We start from the raw sequence: 23,185 nt of genomic DNA, 5'->3' as shown, positions 1-23,185 counted from the left end.
AAATCTGTGCAAGGTGGGTCACTCACGTGCTTACAGAGGAGCACAAAACAGAGGAGCACAAAACTAAGCATATGGCTGCAGCACTGACGTTTCTGGGACGTTATTCCGATGAAGGAGACTCTTTCCTGACTTGCATCATTACTGGGGACGAAACATGGGTTTGTTATGCATCACCTGAGAGTAAACGACAGTCAATGGAGTGGCATCATGCTCATTCGCCAACCAAACCAAAAAAATTCAAGACAGTTCTGTCCACCAGGAAACTCATGGCAACTGTTTTCTGGGATCGCCAAGGTGTACTGCTCATTGATTTTATGGCCCGTGGAGATACAATTAATGCTAATGCATATTGTGAAACATTAAAGAAATTACGACGGGCAATACAAAATCGACCGCGAGGTCTATTGTCTACAAGCATCATTCTCCTTCATGACAATGCCAGGCCTCATGCAGCTGCGATAACACAACAACTTTTGCAGCAATTCCAGTGGGAAACCTTCGACCATCCACCGTATAGCCCGGACTTGGCCCCTTCGGATTTTCATCTCTTTACGAAGCTTTAAGACTTTCTAGCGGGAAAAAGATTTGACACCGATGAAGAACTTAAACGAGCCGTGACTACATATCTCAATACACTGGCGGCGGAAGACTATGACGCTGGAATACCAAAACTCATCCCACGTTACGAAAAATGCCTAAATTTGCTTGGAGATTATGTCTAGAAGTAGTGTCAAGTAAGCTTTTTCCAATAAAAATGTGTATATTTGTTAATATTTACTCATGTGTCTTTATTGCGCAAACGGGTACCACTTTCCGGATGGCCTTCGTACAATATCATCAGCAAAGAGCATCTTATGTAGAATTCTATTCATGATAATGAAGAGTCACATCTGGGATGTTATTTTTTGGAATTCCTAAAGAGAGTCTAAATGAACCTATAAACACCATTTATTCTTTTATTTATTGCTAAGTAATTTGTAAGTGATATTCTGTAAGAATATTAAGCATTAAATTTCATGGTATTCTAGCAAGGTAACAATATTTATGTTTTACACAAAAGCTATGTCAAGCACTATGCTGTACAGTATGGTACCAGGTCCTCATTTAGAAACCAACCATACAATTTTTAGAAAAATGACTTAAATGTTCTCTATGTGAATGCTGGGAATATTAAATAAAAATAAAATGATCTAAAATTGAAAACTTTGGCATTCCCGGGTTAGACATTTTACCCCCAACACACTTTTGTCCCTTAACGGTGAGTGACTTTGTTGAAAATGTTCCTATATTCATATTCTGAAATCAAACCTAGCAGTTTTGATTTCTAAACATCCAACACATTTTCATTCACATTCTCAGATTCCCCACAAACTCTATTCCAAACAATATTGTACCTTTCTTGAAACTGTCGAGCCATCCTGTAGATGCTTTGAACTCATAACTTCCAAGAGATCTGGCGACAGCAAGAGCTTCACTTTGAAAAGTAGGACCACATCTGAACATGTGTTTTGACAGGGTAGAGGTAAACCACTTCCACACTGCCTCGTTGATCTCCTCGTTACAGGTGATCTTTTTCATCTGACCATTTCATTGAATCCACTCATTCACTATTTTTTTTTTTTTTTTTTCTAAGTGTGTCTAAAACTTGTGTTTCCCCACACTTGAAGAGAAACACATTATTTGCCACACAAAGACTTTGTCCTTTTCCTTAGCTTCAATTATTTTATCTTTTTCTTTAGCGACAATGTCACATAAGATTTAGCCATGATTTTCAGTTTGCTTCATTTTTACTAATACAGTAGCCAACTGTTTGGCAGTACACCTGGTTCATTATCTTACCAGAGACTTATATGCCCTCTCCTTTACATCTTTACTACAACCCCTAAACACCCTCAAAATTGTGTGCAGGGATCTATACCTTTTACTTACAATCCCATTTATGTGATCATCCCAATGAAGATCTTTCCTTATATTAACCCCTTAACTGGGGAATAGTTTCATAACGTCAACCAGCCAGAGGGTAATTATTCAGCACAATGTGCACTTTTGGAATGGGTTACTGTAGCATGTGGCAGATGTAAATACTCAAACAGAAAAATATATTTTACTTTATTTATTTAAATTATTAGTGATATAGTAGAAATTCAATAGCATTATATTATTTCTGTTTTTCTTGTAAACCCGTAAATATATACATATATACATATATACACAGTGTGTTCATACAAAAGTGAATATAAAAAGTGTTCCTTTCATTAGTATGATGACATTTTTCAAGTTTTCAGATATGCACCAATTGTTCATTCAGAAATTGCGCACAGTGTGGTAAATACAGAAGCGCGGGCAAGCACAAAGTGCCACGTCACATTCCTCCCAGCAGTAGACAGTTTCCCGTCGCCTCTGGTTTGACAGTCACACAACGCAACATTTTCTTGAGTGATTCCTACTTCCGGCTGGCAGGTTCTCAGACATGAAGTGACATGCGGTTAGTCGAACTGGACCTCCAGAAGTTCTCCCTGGACGTTTTGGTTTCACTGTCGAATCGCAATACATCTCTGTCAGTTTTTATACCCGATTGAGATGAAAACTCAGTTGAGAATCAGTCCCACCTTTCTTTTGGAAGAGAACAAATGAAATGAAAACAGCAATGTCCAATAAGTGCTGGAACATTTTCATGTAGTACTTCTTTAGTTTCCTCCGTGCCACAGAGTAACTGGCGACGCACTGGTCAGACAAATCGACTCCTCCCATTCCGTTGTTGTACTCTATACTCAGTGTAGGTTGGAACTTATTATTTCCTCACTGTCCGTGTCAATATCTTGTAATAAATGTTCCACTACATTATCATCACCGATATAATTCAACATCTTTCCTAACCTAGTTTCACATCACACGGAAAAGTTTACCACCATACACAGACCAATTTACAAAAAGTTATCAGAACATGGGCAATGGAGTTCGCAGAACAACTGTATCATAACAACAACAACTCGCAAATTTAGTAATTTCAATGTACATATACACAAATAAATTCTTTACGAAGAATATGGTGCGGACAATACGAGGCAACACGAGACAGCTGTCGGACTGCCACCTAGGCGCGAACTACCTGACTGGAGTAAGACCAGATAAAAATGAATAGGACAGCAATTATCACACCTAATATGAATGGAATCAGTTTTAAATTACGATAGAAGATGGCAGAAGTGATTAAGAATAGCCAAATGCCTATAGGCGGTTCACCCAAAGTAAGAAGACATTCAGAATTACAAGAATGCCTAAAGGCGTCAAACCCAATACTAGTGCGACAGCTGTTGACGCCTTTTGGCATCAAACCCAGTTAAGGGGTTAACAGCTAGGTACTTAACCGTGATCCCCTTAAGAAACTTTCACCCCATCAATGCAGTAATTTAAACAGAGGACTTTTCCTATTTGTGAAACTCACAACCAGACTTTTAGCCCTGTTTATCATCATACCATTACTTGCTGTCCATCTCACAACATTATGGAGGTCACTTTGCAGTTTCTCATAATCTTCTAGCTTATTTATTACTCTATACAGAATAACATCATCTGCAAAAAGCCTTATCTCTGATTCCACTTCTATACTCGTATCATTTACATATACAGTAGAAGTCCGCTATAGCGAGTACGGCATATAACGAGAATCCCGTTGTAGCGACAATATTTTGCTGTCCCTTCATAATTCATATATTAAACTGCATACTATCCTTCTGTTATAGTGAGAGCCCTATCACTGACGCATCCGTTATTACGAGGGATTAAGCGGGTGCAATTTTTACCGTTTTCGATATTTATACACCCCAGCGATTGTGTTGCATGTAATCGATTATCTTCGCTATCATTTCCTTGCTAATGTTCACTAGCAAGTTCTCTCGTCGACATTCGAAGGCGATGTTGGAGTCGATTAGTAATTCCCAACGACTGCTATTCTCTAAAGAAAATTCAAAATGAAAGAAGATAAGTTTTCGTAATAAATGCGTGAATAATGTGGCCGATAGCAGTTGTTAACTCATTGAAAATAACGGCTGAAGTAAACGATCTCTTAATTTTAATGTTATATTCTGAAATTAAGTAAGAATGTGATACACCTCAGGATATGGCAGAATACATCACTGATTTCAGAGGATAGTTCATATTTTCTCGCGTCTAGTTAAATTTCGGAAAGGGTATTCGCATGTAAATTTTAGTGAGCATAACTCATTTCTCTACATGCATTTCAATTATGTTTTCATGACACACATACAGTTAGGTTAGGTGACGCCATTTGAAGAAGAAAACTCTGGAGTGATACTGTATTTCTCCAAATCCAAGACGACGTTTTTTCCCCTCAGAATCTCATGCGAAATGTGAAGGGTCGTCTTGCATTTGCGGCCTAACGGTAATGAATACCCACTGGCAAATCTCGCGGTAACCACGTTGCTTATTTTCACCCCCGCGCGTGCACACGAAATTCGTTGACAATAAACGACCGACTCTTTATTGTACATTGCTAGCCGTGACAACCGGTTGTACAGTGCCTGTGTGTAACATCACTGGATCTCGGGAAATCGTGAAGAGAGAATGACATTCTATTAGCCTCTGCAAAAACGTTTCTCAAATCTGCAGAATGATAACAAAACATGCGAGCTTTCGAATTCTTAAAAAGGCCACGGCTACTCAGTGGCAGAGTTATAACGCGTCTACTGTACCTGCCTCTTAGTAAAATTAAGTTTTATAGATAGCAAGAATATTTTCGTAATGGATAGTTGTAAAGATATGTGGAACAGGTATTGCCAGCGAATTTTCAACAGGTTTTCGTCGATATTATGATGCCAATTTTAAGTTAATGGTTATTAAACACTCGGAAATGTAGAATAATTGTGCAGCCGCAAGAAAATATGGCATAGGTGTAACTAAAGCCAATACTTGGCATCAGCGTGAAGACAAAGATACAAAAAATGCATTCATTGGTCCGCAACAAGGACACTTTAAAGAAGTCGAAAATGAAATTGTGAGATACCAAAAAATGCAAGGGCGGTAAGGCCATACCGTGGTGCAATGAACTTGTTCGTTGACCTTCAACATCCGCAATTAGGCCTATACATCGCTAGGCGCTGAAGCTGGCTGAACCCGGCAAGCGAGACGTCTGTGTAGCAGTAGCCGGTTACATCCGACGCTGAGTAAAAGTACCGTGACAGTTTTATAGACGGCAAGAACATTTTCCAGACGGATCGCAGCATTGTAGAGACGCATAGGATAGGTATTGCCGGCAAATATTCAACGGGTTCTCTTCGGTGTTATGATGTCAATTTTAAGTTAATGGTCATTAAACCCGCAGAAACAAAGAATAATTGTGCTGCCGCAAAAAAATGCGGCATAACGAAAGCCAGTGTTCGGCGTCTAAAATAGCATCAAAATGCGTACTGTACAACAAAGGCATTCATATGATTTTACAAAGCACTTTTGGAGCCTGATTAAAATTTTTGAAGAAAAAAATGTGGGGTTGTCTTGGATTCTGAGAAATACGGAACTGTAAATTTTTTTCAGAATGAAATTAAACATACACTTTCACGTAGTATCGCATTTCGAAAAATAACAAAGAAGTAAGTCGTAGTGTGGATATCACCGCGGAAATGCAAGTTTTGAACAAACTGATTGCCTTTTCATGTGTATGGAGATTTTTCCGACTTTTATACAAAAATCGGATATAACGACAATCCGCTATAGCGACTAAATCTTCCGCTGTCGTGAATTCCTGCTATAACAGACTTCTACTGTATAAGAAAACATAAAGGTCCAATAATACCGTCTTGAGGAATTCCCCTCTTAAATATTACAGGGTCAGATAAAGCTTTGCCTACTCTAATTCTCTGAGATCTATTTTCTAGAAATTTTACATCATTAACCACTTTAATCCTTGCTCATAAATCCGTAAGATGAATGGGTACTTTAGCTATTCTTCAATAATTTGACAAATACTTAAGCTAAATATCAGTGTTTGAGTTTTTTAGAAATTAAGTAAGAACTTGTCTGTTGTAAACCATTCACTTGATGAATTTATGGTATCCTTTGTTAAATGTCTAAACTTCATCTACAGTATCAGTGTTTGTTATGAAAGCTGTATCATATGCCTATAAGACTGAACTGGCTGTAGAGTTCACACTGTAAACTACATCATTTATTAGCATCAAAAACAAAAATGGTCTTGACACTGAGTTCTGTTGCACACCATGTTTAATGTAAAGATTAGAGGGCCTCCTGCCCTCAACTTTACTGCTTGTTTACGACAACCGAAGTATGACCTCAGGATATCAAACTGCTTATCTTTAATAATAATAATTCCTTCTTTTCAAAAGACAGAAGTAATTCACAACTAGGTATTTTTTATTTTCCACCTTGTCGATACAGACAGTGAAACTGATTTTATGTAATGACACAAGTAATGTCGAACGATGATACGGCTCAACTAAACACCAAACATGGAACGATAAACCGTATTAATAAATTTAAATACCTTGCGGAATGGATCCAGCAAGATAGACTTGACAAAGAGGCTATAGCAGCAAGAATCAAGAAAATTGAAGCCACTTTCCAAACCACCCGCAACATATATAACAAAAAGTGCTTTTCTCTGAACACAAAAATTTGTCACTACAACACTGTCATCAAACCAGTATCGCTGTATGCATCTGAATGCCCTATCCTGTCCGAGAAAGGTTTGCTCACTGATTTAGAGAGGAAAGAAAGATCTTACACACCATACTTGGTCCAAACTAAAAAAATGGCATCTACATTAGAAAATCCAGGCAAGAAGTATACTCTAAGATAGAAAAGATCACGGACACAAAGCATAAGGGCAGAGTTCGCTTCTACGGTCATATCCGACGAATGATCGACTCTCGATGGACAAAACGTATCTTCAGTATATTTGACTCAAAACCAAACACTGCAATGCCATGGTACACTAATGTCAAGAAACATCTTAAAGAACTGGGCATACAAGCAGAAGATGCACAAGACCAAAATATTTTCAGAGCATCCATCAAGACTTTTGGGACTTTCTTGGACGAAAAGCGGCCATCTGGTGCGAAATGGACAGAAGAACGTCATACTAAACACAGTGAGCTAATGAGGACTACAGTATGTTAATCAAGCGAAAAATGAACAAATGCCAGAATGTAGAGTGGGGCTTATCGTAGGCCAATTAGTGAAGTTGAATGAATGAATGAATAATAATAATAATAATAATAATAATAATAATAATAATAATAATAATAATAATAATAATAATAATAATAATAATAATAATAATAATAATAACTGGGAATTCAATGTAATTATATATTTTGTTCCTTGCTATTTAGAAACTGGGAAAAATTATATGTTCACAAGCCACTATGTCAAGATTATTATAACTGAATTTTATTTTACATATTATTAAATATTTGTAGGTATTCTACATATTTTTCATGGTATTACATAAAATAACATATTTAGTTTTAGTTTTCTTACTGTGTTGAAGTTTTACACTTAAGTGGGGCTGCTGTCAGTTATCTCAACAAGGGAGATTAAGGTAAAGTAATTATGAGTGACAAGCATTTGAAAGGATGACAAGTGCAGGTAAAGACACTTGTGAAATTGGTTTTTACAAAAGTTCCAATTAGCTGCAGGAAACACTGTTACGTACTTTAATACTATGCATCTTGGCATCTTTCATACCAATACAGCTAACTGCTATTAAACTATCCACCTGGATATTGAAATTTCCAAAAATATTTTTCTAAACATATATCTGTGACCTCTTTCTTACTTAGAAATTTCCAAATCTATTCTTAAAGCCTTTTCCTTTCAAAAGTCTCAACTGTGTTTTAGTTTCTTTTAAACAGATGAACAAATTCATGAACATACGTTTTCTATAGAGTTAATATTTCACTACATGCGTCCTGCTGGCTTCAAATTTTAAAATCATGGATTGCAGATGATGAGTCCTTTACAACTGATGGCAAAGTATTGATTTGTCTAGCATGCAACAAACATATCGCATGTTTCATGAAATCCCTGCTTGAAGAACATGCACAAAGTTCTCTGTATACAAAAAAGCCAACAATTAGGTCTACAGAAGAAACAAATAGTTTTAACACAGATGCAGCCTTCACCTTCAAGTAAATCTTTTTATAAAGATGTATGCAGCCAATATCCCATGGTATAAACTTGAAGTGCTTGAATTCATATCTTTCCTGGAAAAATACTGCAAGCAACATGTTCCTCACCAATCAATACTATGCAAGAACTATTTTGAAGTGTGCTATGATGAAGCAATGTACAACGTAAGCAGTAGACAGGAAATGCTTTCATATGGGTTGTTGTTGATGAAACTAAACTAATCTTCATTATAAATTCTAAAAAATTATATTCACTTCATAAAATATTGTGTAACTTACCTGTAATTCTTTTAACTGGCATTTGAATTGTCACGATTAGTAGTATTTGGATACCTGCAGCTTACTGCAGGGTTCAATCTGAGTTACAGTATTTCTGTATTGAATCCACAGTTTTGGATTATTAATACAGACTGTGCCACCACTGCGAGCTTCCTGGCTTTGCTGAATTGATGCAAAGAGGTAATATATAAAATTAGAGTTGTACATAAAGCCATGTAAAAATGCATAATATATAATGAACTCTGTGAGGATTTAGCAGCTAAATCTTTATTTACAAGAAGAGAAGGGGGCTAATACAGCTTTCTGAAAGTGATAACAGGAAAGGGGAGAGTTGACAAAGGAGAATATAAGAAACTCATTTTGATTATGTAATTACGTAATACATACAACGAACAATACTCACCATTCGGTTTATATCTCCAACACAAACCCAGGAAGAAGTATTTTCAGAACTAACTCCCCATTTTGAGTGGTCTACATGAGTTTTGAAACTGACATTGGCAACTTCAAGTTTGACTCCTTCAATATTCTTTACTCTGTAAAAAAAATTTTAAAAAAATAAAAAAAAAAAATTTAAAAAAACCCACTGAATTACTCTAAAGCACAAAGTCCTGCTGAAATACAGCGTCTGGGGTGGCATGCAGAAAGGGTATGGCTACGGGTAGCAGGATGTCATTCACGTAGGTCAAACTGGACACAGTGCCCTGGACACACACCTATAGGGATTTGTGGTTGTACCCAATAGCACTCCACACCATAAGCCTTGAGTTGGCACTGTATGTATTGTGCGAATGCAGTCATTGTAATGCCTCTCCCCCTGTCTGCGGCAAACCAAAATGCGGCCATCATTTTCAAACAAACAGAACCTGGATTCATCTGAAAACACTATCTGCAGCCATTTCTGTCCCCCGTGATTTTGTTCCATACACCATTGCAGTCTAGCATGTTTATGCACATTAGTCAAAGGTAGACGGAGAAGTGGACGACGCGCCGGTAACCCAAACCGTAATAAACGGTGACGTTACTGTCACTCCCGAGAGTGTACGATGTGTTACACTGTTGCTCCAGAGCCAATGAGGATGCAGATCTGTCCTGCAATGCCATCCAGATGAGGTGCTGATCTTCTCAGGGGGGTGGTCTGGCTGGTGCGACCAGACCCATCTCGTTATGTTCTACGGTCTTCTGTGAACCATTCTGTACCCACCCGTTGCACGGCGGACACACTTCATCCCACACGAACAGCAATTTTCTGGATGGATACATCATGTTCTCTCATGCCAATAATGTGCCCTCTTTCAAAGTCTCTCATTTGAGAGTACGGTTCTCACATACGTCTGTGACGCATCCTGCACGTCTGCTCAAGTCACACTGATCCATTACCTTTGGTTTATAGCGACAACGAGAGCTGCAGGCACATTTTACCAGTCGGTGGTGGTGCACGGATATATTGATGTGGACCTTGATCCTGAGGGCTTACGTAGTTCAAATGCTTCTCATTAATGTTATTGGCCTTGCGTCCTACTAACTACTTTTTCGGTTTTCAGAAACTCCAAGGTGCCGGAATTTTGTCCTGCAGGAGTTCTTTTATGTGCCAGTAAATCTACCGACATGAGGCCAATGTATCTGAACACCTTCAAATACCATCGGACAGAGCTAGGATCAAACCTGCCAAGTTGGGGTCGGAAGGCCAGCGCCTCAACCATCTGAGCCACTCAGCCCGGCCAAATCAAGGTGTCCACCAAACCCAAATTTTGAAATTCCCTGACATTTCCCTGTTTTCCAGACATAAAAACCAGTTTTTTCCCTGACACACAACGACAAAAAATAAAATTATAAAGGAAGTTTCCAGCTGTGACAGTAATAATAAAATACATTTTGAAAGCTTCACATCCAAAAAATAAATGAGCAATTAATATGCATATTTAATTTAAAAACTTGGAAGTTGAATTTAATCTAATTAAATTCACCTTAAAATTTAAAAAAAAAAAAAAAAGATTACCATTACTGCTTCAGCGAAGACATTTTTTCGTCTATAGCCACCAACGACTGTCGAGCTTCTGCCATCACCCTCCACTTCTTTTATTCTAATTCTTTCAGCAACAAAGTGGCCTTAATACCATGGCCGCAAACACAAATTGTCCTGTGCCTACCACAGCTACCACAACGAACTCTATCACATATGACTCCACTGCTTTTTCTTCTTCTTCCATTAAAGAAGGTTCACCAGAGGCGAGATGTCTACAGAATTATCTTTCAAGAGAGCAAGTAACCAAAGCTGAGTTTATATGGTGCATGCATACTGTCATGCAACACCATCCCTTACGTGCCAGTGAAGCTAGTGTAAGTTTGTTCCCAGTAATGTTTCCAGACTCTGAAATTGCTTCGTAAATTCAACTGCACAGAACGAAAGTTGCATATACAATCACTCATGGTTTGGCTCCCTATTTTTATAAACAAGTTCTAGAGTTATGTAGTAAGTGCACACATTTCATCATTGGTTCTGACGAGTCACAAAATAAAGTTTCTCAGATGGGCCAAATGGATTTTGTAGTTCGTTGTTTCAATACTGATACTAATGAGGTATGCACTTCTTATTTTGATTCCATGTTTCTTGGTCACTCTACCTCCTTGGATTTATTAAATGTTTTTTGCAAGGACTCAATCTAAAAAATTCTTACAAATTTCAATGGATGGCCCAAATGTTAATAAAAAGTTCCTTCAGGATAACGGTAATTTATTAAATGATGATCCAGATGCTCCTATTTTGGAGAACATTGGACCTTGTGGATTGCATACTGTGCACAATTGATATCAGATGCCAGTAAAAGAAACCCAGTGGAATATTGCAGAGTTTCTTCGTGCTCTTCACTTCTTGTTTTGTCCGACTCGTTGGCTGAATGGTCAGCGTACTGGCCTTCGGTTCAGAGGGTCCTGGGTTCGATTCCCGACCGGGTTGGGCTTTTTAACCTTAACTGGTTAATTCCAGTGACCCGGACCTGGGTGTTTGTGCTATTCCCAACATCCCTGCAACTCACACACCACACACGACACTATCCTCTACCACAACAACGTGCAGTTACCTACGCATGGCAGATGCCGCCCACCCTCATCGGAGGGTCTGACTTACAAGGGCTGCACGCAGCTAGAAAAAGCCACACAAAATTATTACTTCTTGTTTTGCTACGTTCCTACACATTATTCAGGTTCAAACGTATTTTGTTTCAAATACTGTGCTATAAGATGGCTTGAAAATTCTAAACTCATTGAACGTCTTATAGATATCTGACCTAATGTTGACAAATATGTGGAAGGAAGAAACAGAGACAAGAAAATCCCAAATTGTAACAGCTTCAAAATAGTATCAACTTCACTATCACTAAGATAGTGTATGCACTTCTTAACAATATCCGACACTAAAACAAGAATAGGTACATTATCATTAAGAATAAAAGAAATAAATTATTTGCGGCTAATGACTGCCATATGAAGGATGTTATGGCTGATCGAGACCACGGTGCCAATTTTTGCCGAGCCTGGCTGAGTGGCTCAGACGCTTGAGGCGCTGGCCTTCTGACCCCAACTTGACAGGTTTGATCCTGGCTCAGTCCGGTGGTATTTGAAGGTGCTCAAATACATCAGCCTCGTGTCGGTAGATTTACTGGCATGTAAACGAACTCCTGCGGGACAAAATTCCGACACATCGGCGTCTCCGAAAACGGAAAAAGTAGTTAGTGAGACGTAAAGCCAATAACATTATTATTATTGCCAAGTCACATTCTTGCCACTTGTCTTTCACGAACTATACTAAAGTATGGTACACAGACGAACTATATACTAACCAACACACAGATGTAAATAAAATTACATTACACTGAAGACTATTAAACTTATATCGCACACGCCGAGCCAGGTAGTTTAACCACATGGCTGCCAGGTGGTGATGTACTGTAGACAATACAGTTAGCAGTCAGGTTTCGAGATTGCACTCAATCTATATAAATCGATATGAATGGCAGCTTGGGAGTGGATGGATCAAGACCAAATACATACAATCATACTTCACAAACTCAAAAACTCCCAACCAGCAAACAACTTTCATCTTACAATGTGATGTCACTTTATTTTAAATCTTGTTCTCTATTCACAAAATTACACGTGATATTACAAGCTACTAGTCGTGCCTGAAACTTCCGAACACCTCGCATGAAAGATAGGTTAGAAACTCAACATGGCGCGGCCTGAATGGTGTCACGATGCATTACACATTTACACAAGGTTTACCTACGTCAGCACATTTAATAATTGTAATAATAATAAGAATGAGCACTCGAATTCAAGCAAATTTCACACTTTTCTGCATTCAGTGTTTTTTGTCTGTTTTTACATTTTACGAGGTAGAGACTATCGCACACGTCATTACATAGTAAATAAACACAGTCATCCGTTGGGTTGTGGAATTTTGTCTATATGCATATTTTGCTGTAGAAGCCATGTATTTAAGCGGTTAAAAAACTGAGAACGCAATATAGGCCGCGCAATTCCCCAACAACACAGAATATTCAACAGTAAGCAGATCAAAACATTGAATATTCGATCAATCAATCGATCGATCATAGTCGCTACTGCTTGCTATAGGCTATCCGTATAGCTATTGATGCTATTGGTTACTTCACATTCGAGATCACACTTGATTTTTTTCATGTTTATTCAATTTTCTTTACAATTTATTCCTGGCATAAAAGACATGCCCTAGATTATGTTATAAAAACTGAAAAATGTGCTTCTATTAACGGATACATACGGTATGTCAATTTTATCTAGCAGAAGAACGAATTTCCAGATTTTTCTGAATTCCCTGACATTTCCCGGTTTTCCTGTCATTTATCAAATTCCCTGACATTTCCCGGTTTCCCCGGTTTTCCATACGGGTGGCCACCTTGCAAATGCTTATCATGTCTTCAGAACATACGAGGGCTATGCTGAAAGTTTTTAGCAGAGTGTGAGAAAAAAATTTTATTTGCAAAACAACAATTACAACTTTTCAAAATACTCTCCATTAGCATGTATACATTTTTCCATTCTCTGAAACCACTTAGAAAACGTTTCTGTCCAAGCTTCTTTCGGGATGTCACTTAGTGCACTCTCGTACGCTGCAATGCCTCTTCATCTGACGAAAACCGCTGCCATACCTGCCAACTTTTGAAAAGGGCTATCAGTAAAACTCACGCGCGACAAAAAATCTAATGATTTTCGACGAATAAAAATGCTTCTGGGCTACAAAATACAAGAATTCATGCTTTAAACAGGATACTTCAAAGAAATCATACCTACTTGCATCATATGCAAATGATTTGTAGATGAATGTAACAATCAAGAAGAACTCCCATGTTAAACAGCAGCAGGCGTGGTGAATATTAGTTTGGAGCATACATAACAGGACTTCCTTGACAAATTAAGCACATATGCGATAACTGAAAAAAGCTTTACACAATAAAACTCGTTTAGCGTAACACAGGCAAGAAATAATATAACACACACTGCAAATCAAATGCTAGTTTCACTTGAAAGTCATAGTTGTGGCCTTTTTAGCTCCCTGCAAAATGTCTTGAGAAAATGTTTTGTCATAACAAGGACCAGAACTCCTGGCCTTAAAAATAGAAATAGACTCCAGAGATTCATTGGACATGGATGATCTGAACTCTGTTCTATTTTTCTTCACAAGGCTGAAATCAGGTTCACATTCTGCATTGGTATGGGGTATGGTGAGAATAGACAGCATTACCCTAGAAATTTGGTTATACTTAAGAAGTCCATTGACTCCATGGATTCTTGATATTTGTGCCGAACTGGAATCGCTTGCAGCATCGTGATTTGCAACCAAAGTGTCATCAACCTGAACTCATTCACCACCTCATCTGTAGTTTCATTCTCTTCCTTGCACAACATGATAAGAAACCTTTCCAAGAATAAAACGAATGGAAGAAAACTGTGCATCTTAAATTTTGTCTAACCTAGCTACTTGAGCAAGCTTTAACACAGCAACCTTGAGTGGAAATTTGTTGATGATGTAGTCACAGGCAGTACAAAAGTAGTTTCTCACTGATGAAATGAAAAGGGATTTATCTGTATCCTGGAGATCATTCACTATGTAGGAAGTCTGAATGCCAACAACTAACTCACCATCACTTAAATCGTTGCATCCACCATATGTAATATTAATATCACACCCACATACCATGCAAAAGGAAATTTTTTCTCCCTTTCTTCATTTCAGTATGCACATAAAATCAACAGAATATGATTCTTTAAATGTCTGGAAGTACTGTTTCTTACTGGATTTATTCAATATACAATAGGAATATAGCGTACGAAAATATCCGAGAACAAACTGAAGCATGGAAAGGAACCTGGACCACTGAACGTCACATAAAATTATAACACAAACACTCAAAGCAGTAAAACATTTCATTAAAACATGTCAAAGCACACCAAGTCTTAAACAATTAAATGAACACGATGCCAACCTCGTGAACAAGGAATATGCACACGGTAAAAAACGTACACACGTGGAACGAATGTAATTCCTCTTCTCCTTTATAACTTAACTAGCTGATATACCCGTGCTTCGCTACGGGATTCTCAGAAAGACTGACTTGGTGGTTTTCCTAACTGAATTCAACATAGGTCATTACAAGAATGTCAGTAGGAATGCAGCGATTGAAAGCAATGTTAACATATAAAATAATCAAATGAAAAACCGCACACTTTCTCACTTTCAACGAACAGTACTACAGTGCTGATCTAACAGTCCAAAGTTCCAGAGCTGGAATAACCAGGTCGCAGACTGCCGTGAACACTCCTCTGTCATTATTCCGTTAAATATGCACACTACTCATTCCAATCAGTGCCTTAGAGTAGGGATTGAATAGCTCGAATGCTAAGATGAACCAGTGTGTTACGTACCAGTAATATCAGAAAATGTACGAACCAGAGGAATGGCATGTTAAAGAAAAAATTTATCTAACTCCCCAGCTACTTCCCGCCAATATGCAGACAGGCTGTTACACTCGGTACGACCAGGGCGAGTTGGCCATGTGGTTAGAGGCGCGCAGCTGTGAGCTTGCATCCGGGAGATAGTGGATTCGAACCCTACTGCCGGCATCCCTGAATATGGTATTCCATGGTTTCCCATTTTCACACCAGTCACACCAGACTGCACTTAATTAAAGGCTACGCTGCTTCCTTCAAACCCCTATTCCTTTCCTATCCCATCGTCGCCATAAGACCTACCTGTGTCAGTGCGACGTAAAAGCAAATTTAAAAACCTCTGTACGCTGCAGTAAACCTACCTATCGGGGATGAGTGGAAACAGAAGACAAAAAGCACATCACAACATTAGTTTTCTTTCGACTCTGTGATATTAGAGCGTCTTACAAAATTATTTATATCGTAGAATGTAGTTCCTTATTCTCAGACTTTACATACCGATTTTCACTAAATTCTGTTTACCCATTTTCTCATGACTCAGCCCTGACACGGACTTAGTAACAAAAATCCAAATTCATGAATATCTCTGTGATTATAGGCAGTACGGTAACAATGTTTAAGACATAAGTGATGGAAATTTAATAACTCCTTACATAACTACTACTAACTTACGACATAACTAAAGTTATGTTAGTTATGAAGTATTTATCGATACGACCACTAATTACATAAATAACTTATTTGAGAATTACATTTCAGGCCTTCCCCTAAACTACCATTTCACTCAACGTGAATAAAATAATTTATAGCCTAGATTGTAGTGGTTCTTCACCACTTTACATTCCGGTTATCACTAAATTCTCTTCAGCCGTTTTCTCATGATGCATGTACAGACAGACAGACAGACAGACAGACAGACAGACAGACAGACAGACAGACAGACAGACAGACAGACAGACAGACAGACAGACAGACAGAAATTACGGAAAAGTAAAAAATGCATTTCCTTATTACTGTGGACATGACAGATACAGAAATACCATTATTTTCAAATTCTGAGCAATGTACAGACAAAACTCTTATTTTATATGTAGATTACACATTTCAGGCCATCCTCTAAACTACCATTTCACTCAGTGTGAATAAAATTATTGATGCCTAGATTATAGCGACTTATTCTCCGACTTTGTATACCCATTTTCATGAAGATACGAACACTAATATAATAAATATTTGAGAATAACATTTTGGGCCTTCCCCTAAACTACCATTTTCTCAGCGTGAATACAATTATGTATAGCCTATATTGTAGCGACTTATTTCCCATCTTTGTATACCGATTTCAATTAAGATATGGCCACTAATAATATAAATATTTGATATTAAATTTTAGGCATTCCCCTAAACTGCCATTTCACTCAGCGTGTATACAATTATTTATGGCCTAGATTATATCGACTTATTACCCCAACTTTGCATACCGATTTTCATTAAGACACGACCACTAATAACATAAATATTTGAGAATTAAATTTCAGGCCTTCCCCAAAACTACCATTTCACTCAGCGTGAATAAAATAATTTATAGCCTAGATTACAGCGACTTATTCCCCGACTCTGCATGCCAATTTTCGTGAAGATACGAACACTAATATAATAAATATTTGAGAATAACATTTTGGGCCTTCCCCTAAACTGCCATTTCACTCAGCATGTATACAATTATTTATGGCCTAGATTATATCGACTTATTACCTCGACTTTGCATACCGATTTTCATTAAGACACGACCACTAATAAATATTTGAGAATTAAATTTCAGGCCTTGCCCTAAATTACCATTTCACTCAGCGTGAATAAAATAATTTATAGCCTAGATTGTAGTAGTTCATCACCACTTTACATTCCGATTATCACTAAATTCTCTTCAGCCGTTTTCTCATGATGCGTGTACATACAGACAGAAATTACGGAAAAGTTAAAAATGCATTTCCTTGTTACTGTGGAAATACCATTATTTTCAAATTCTGAGCAATGTACAGACAAAACTATTATTTTATATATATATATATATATAGATGGGCTTCGCTAACAGCGGTATACCCAGTCACTGGAACGAATGTAATTATCGTAATTTATACGCTTCATATCTGTATTGACAATTCACACAAATGCAAAGAGGAGAAGAACTCCACCTAATCCCAAACCATACACAACCTCAAGACCACAATAGCAACAATTCTTACAATATCACACAACTACAAAAAAGGAAGGAGCCTCCACTCTGGTTTAATGCAACACAACATCATCTTAATATGGCAAAGGATAGTAATGTAAACAAATGGATTTTATATACGACAAGCTGCAATTTCTACACTTCCTACAACTGAATCCACACTACATCTATATTTTGTCTTTTAGAGATGCAAAGTGTTTCTTATCCTTCATGTACATATGGTGACAAAATATTTTTAAAATGAGATAATGGTATTTTAAAATGTAACTCGTATTACAATTCAAGCCATTGAGTTTTTAATATAATGCACAGTTGAGGACAACTAGACTTAATGATAGCACTCAAACTGAAGAATTAAGAAACAGTGCAAGGAACTTGAACATTCACAAGCATGAAAGTGTTTTACGCACATGTTTTTTTCATCATCATCATCATCATCATTTCCCTTTATCCAGCTGTAGCCGGGTAGGGGCAAATATGGTTCCTCTCCACTTTCTTCGGTCTTTCCACCACTCCTCCTCCAACACTGTGTCCCAGTCCAGGTTTCTTTCTATAATGCTGCGTTGGATGGTATCCTTCCATCTCAATCGTGGTCGTCCACGGCCTCTCCTTCCTTGGATTTACATTTCCATCACCTTTTTTGGCATTCTTTCGTCGCTCATTCGCTTTATGTGCCCAAACCATCTTAGTCGGCTCTTCTCTATTCTATCATTCATTTTTTCCACTCCAATTTCTTCCCGGATTTTCTCATTCCTTATTTTGTCTCTTCTACTCTTCTGTATCATACTCCTCAAGAATTTCATTTCGGCTGCCTGTATTCGACTCTCATCCTTCTTTGTCACTGTCCAATTTTCTGCTCCGTAAGTTGTTATGGGTACGTAATACATCTTGTACATAGTAACCTTTGCTTCCATTGGCACATCTTTGTCCCATAACATATTTCTTACACTATGATAGAAACAACTTCCAGCTTTGAATCCTTTTACTAATCTCAGCATCCAGTCGAGCATTCTCCATTAATTCACTCCCCAGCTATTTAAACGTTTCCACTACTTCCAGGGGCTTGTTTGCAAGTCTAATCTGACCTTTCCCTTCTTTCTCCCCTCTAGTCATAACAAGAGTTTTACTCTTTTCTACACTTATTTTCAATCCACATTCTTCAATCTTCCCATTCACCACATTCAACTGTTCCTGAACCTTCCTGTCGTCTTCTCCCCAAATCACAATATCATCTGCAAATAACATCATGTTCATTTCTCTTCCTCCATATGCTGCTTTTGCTGTTCTCATGATGTCATCCATTACTATTGTAAACAGGATTGGTGATAGAACACTTCCCTGTCTCAGCCCACTAGTTATTTTGAACCAACTTGTCCTGCCAACTTGTGTTTGCACGCAAATACAACATTCCTTATTTTATTTTATGAATATTTATAAGTTAGTTTTAAGTTTAGTCAAACTGAAGAACTAAGAAACAGTGCAAGCCATAAACTTGAACATTCACAAGCATGAAAGTGTTTTACGCATATGTTGTTTTTATTTTATGTATACTTATAAGTTAGTTTTAAGTTTAGGAATATACACTTTTCTCAGATGCGCAATTTGACGAATGCCCTACTCATGAGTAAAACCTGACATGATATTCCTTTCCAAATATGGTAATGTTTGCAATTGTACGATGTGTTATATGTATGTGTATGTCCAGGTGGGGATGACCCGCTAGGGTCGAAACCGGTCCTGTATATTTAATAATAATAATAATAATAATAATAATAATAATAATAAACAAGTACTGATTAGGTGGAGTAGTTCTCTTTGCATTTGTACGAATGTAATCAGTCCAACGAATACAGGAAACTGCAAAGCACGAAGTTATAACACAAAAACTCGAACACTTCAAAAAAAAAATCATAACCTTAAAAGGCCAAAACATTCTCGATTTTAGTATGCACGGAAAATCAACAGAATATGATTCTTTAAATGTCTGGAAGTACTGTTCATAAACAAAGAACAACACTCGCGTGGTCAAAGAATATAGGTTAAATCACAACAAGCGAACGGGGCGGAACAAAGAATTTGCGGAGCAGAGCCTGTCGACACCTAAGATTCACACGGAAGAACTGTTATCCCAGCTTTAAATTCAATTCCAATAACGACACAAACATCACGCGGTTAAAAATACCAATCATATCAAAGTATGAGTTATCAACTGTCGTGGACATGCCTTCGACCAAGACCGAGTGTGCTTCGACCCACGCAAACAATCGACTGTACGGAAGTGAAACGATTATCGAATGCTGTTTCAAATTTTTGTCCACAAAGTCGTAAAATGACACCGTCCATCCGTAAAAACCTTAAAATGCTGCAATTTCCATAAATTTTACAGATAAACCGTAAAAGTTGGCAGGTATGCGCTGCCCACATATTTTTTCCTTGACTTAGGGAACAGAAAGAAGTCACATGGGGCCAGGTCAGGTGAATAGGGGGGATGAGGTAACACTCGCACTTTTTCCCTTTCCAAAAAATCCATTATTCTAGCAGCCCTGTGTGCAGATGCATTGTTGTGTTGCAGCAGAAGGTGCCCGCTCTTGGACTTTGGGTGCTGTGACATCCAAGTGGCGAGGACTTTGGGAAGACAGTCATTCACATACCATTCAGCATTAACTGTACGACGTGTGTCCAAGGGCCTACTAAGATTTGCGTAAAAACAAGTTGCCACCATCTTCCTTCCGGAGCTCCCACTTTGTTGAACTTTTGTGGGTGGTTCCTCCCCTGGAAAGCACCACACAGAAGACTGTCTCTTTGTTTCAGGGTCATAATGGTAGACCCATGTTTCAACACCTGTCACGATATTCTAGGTGTCTTCGGACTGCCCTCCATTGAATTTTTCTAGCATGAAATGACCCTAGGCTACTCTCTCCCTTTTTTGGCTTTCTGTCAGGGAATGTGGCACCCAACGGGCACATCTCTTAGTAATGCCTAAATAATCGTGAACGATGGTCTGTGCTGCTCTTGACCCAATATTTAAGGTCCCTTCTGTTGTATACAAGAACAGGTATACAGGAACACAACTATATTTTATTGCTTCAGATAGTCTTAAAAACATATATACATACATTCAAATAAAACTTTCCTCGAAGCAGTATGAAAATTATAAACAGTTAACGTTGCTTGAAGACTGAAGTTCCAAAAAATGTACACTTTATATACATATATACATGAATCTATCTTGATGTGAAAGTTCATTGAAAAGCTAGCGTTCTTGATAGTTGAAAACTATCTGCTCTATACCGTCACAAGTGTAATACGTAGCGAAAGCTTGCACTAATAGAATATTAGTTGTTTCTGTAACTTGTCAGGAACTGACATTAAAATGCATAATTACAGAGGTGCCAACCTTTGAAGTGGGTTTTCAGTAATCCCCCTTCATATAAAAAGTATCGCCTACCTTATCGATAATGACATCTCTTTTGCCCTTCACGACAACAATCTGAAGTATTTCATATTACACAGTAAAATTTGCGCAATACCAGTTAGTTCTGTTAAAAAATATTCTCTGTAGCTTGTTTCGAACCCAGCAGCTGCTTTTCAGTGTGGATTTCCTTGAAGCATCCTTTCCCCAGTGATGGAATCTTCGCCTTCTGAACCATAAGAGATTCCAGTGTAGATATGCTCAATGTAGACCTGAATTTCTTCAGATTTTTTCTATAACACTGAAAAAACCCTTTCTGTGGGAGAGTTACAGTCAGTTACACTTAACACTATAAATACAATATTACCTAAGGTTCTATAAAGGAGAAGAGCCCTTTCAATCACAATGAATTTTCAACGCTCAGGGGTAGCAAACGGAAGTGACGATCGAAGAATCGTTACCAACTCACAAGCGCCGAAAAGAGAAGGGTTGAGCAATAACGCTCGAAAGGATTCATTTTCCCCCTTTTCTTTTTCTCCCCGTAGAAATTTGTTTTTGTGACACTGTCGCTTTTTCGTAATATTATCCCCCTTTGACCGTAATGCCGTAATCGTGAGGTGAAATCCGTAATAATTACGGATAATTCGTAATAGTTGGCACCTCTGTAATTAGTAGAATACTAATTGATTATTTGAGCTTAGGTGGGACTGAGGGAATACTGTCAACGGGCTCGACGTGGCTACAGGAAACGGGAGCGGAGGCAGTAACCCGAGGTGAAACCTCAAACACTCAGAATCAGTCCACCAATTCGAGACACCTTTTTAAGAGGGATAGCCTCCGTGTTCGACATTCGGCGTAATCTGGTGCTGGGCACTGGCAAGTCCTCGCCTGTGGCTGAAAGGCAGCGCCTTTATATAGCTGGCTGATGTAACAGGCAGGCGCAGTGCAGACGTCTCGGAGAGTCGAGAACAATCCAGGCTGTTGCGTGCGCGGAGCAGGCGGCGCAGAGCGAGGAGCGCGAAGACACACACGACACCCTCCCCTCCTAATTACGCCGGTACGGCGCGAAGCGGCGGCAGCGATGCTGGGCAGGAGAGTCGGCCGTCTCTGTCGTGTTGTCTGGAGTCGGGACTGGGCGAAGTGGAGAAGAATCTTCCTGAAAGGAACCCATATGAATTAAGTGATCTAGAGCTCATTCAGCAATAGACTTGGCAGGTTTAACAATACAATCAATAGTAGGATATGGACGATATCGGAGGCGTATCTGGTCCTGGTGGCGGCAGATGCGTTTCTCAGCAGTCTGAATCTCGTAGAGACGATGACCTAAGGTGCGGCAGATGACACCAGGGAGCCAGAGCGGATTGGACTTGAAGGTGCGAATGCAGACCTTATCGTTGACATTAAACTTCGTTGGGGAGTGCTTCGGCTGGGCAGGAAGAGGCTGCAACAGAGAAAGTAAAGTCCATGGAGCTTTTGAGCGGGAGTTACATTGTCAGCGCTGGGCAGAGTTCTATAATTTCCTAGGAGCTGTAACAAGCTTGCTCTTTACTTAAACCTGAAGATACGGCTTTCTTCATACTTTTCTTAAAAGTTTGCACAAAACGTTCAGCTTCACCATTAGATTGAGGGTGAAAAGGCGGTGCTAGGATGTGCCAAATACCATTATATGTACAGAAGTTCTGGAAAGCAGTAGCAGTAAATTGCGGTCCACTGTCGGAAATTATCAGTTGAGGTAAGCCTTCAGTTGTAAATATCTTCTGAAGTGCACGAATGGTAGCTTCTGTAGTAGTAGTAGTAGTAGTAGTAGTAGTAGTAGAATGCATGTCAACTACGTAGGGAAAGTTAGATAGAGAATCTATCACGTTGAGCCACATGGAGTTGAGAAAAGGTCCAGCGAAGTCGATGTGTACTCGTTCCCTTGGAGAAGTAGAAGGAGGCCATGAAGCGAGGTCAGAGGACGGGGTGTTCTGATGAATTTGACATTGTTCACAATGGTGGACGAGCTTCTCTACGGCGGTGTCAATACCAGGCCAATAGCAGTGTTGACGTGCAAGTTGCTTAGTGCGGGATATGCCCCAATGACTTTGATGTAACAAGTCGAGAACT

At 38.6% G+C, this 23,185-nt stretch overlaps 1 protein-coding gene across 4 annotated transcripts in view; it reads right to left on the bottom strand.

Annotated features, from left to right (window-relative positions):
• Nucleotides 1-23,185, bottom strand: part of DNaseII (deoxyribonuclease II) — a 342,513-nt gene that overhangs the window by 258,806 nt on the left and 60,522 nt on the right. For 3 of the 4 annotated variants that reach the window (XR_010858599.2, XM_067137402.2, XM_067137401.2), the window contains exons 6-7: nt 8,848-8,980; nt 8,445-8,606 (exon numbers count right to left, since the gene is read on the bottom strand). Coding sequence is in view for 3 of the 4 variants with exons in the window: in XM_067137402.2 (XP_066993503.1) it covers nt 8,481-8,606; nt 8,848-8,980 (259 nt within the window). In the remaining variant the exon portion in view is untranslated. Of the gene's footprint in view, nt 1-8,444; nt 8,607-8,847; nt 8,981-13,479; nt 13,641-23,185 lie in introns of those variants that run through there. The other variant, XM_067137404.2, reaches the window with a different exon arrangement.

Source organism: Anabrus simplex, chromosome 1 (genome assembly GCF_040414725.1).
Source record: "Anabrus simplex isolate iqAnaSimp1 chromosome 1, ASM4041472v1, whole genome shotgun sequence".
NCBI classification, from domain to species: Eukaryota; Metazoa; Arthropoda; class Insecta; order Orthoptera; family Tettigoniidae; genus Anabrus; species Anabrus simplex.
Note: the sequence above shows the minus strand (reverse complement) of the source record. Positions and strands in the feature narration are given on the sequence as shown.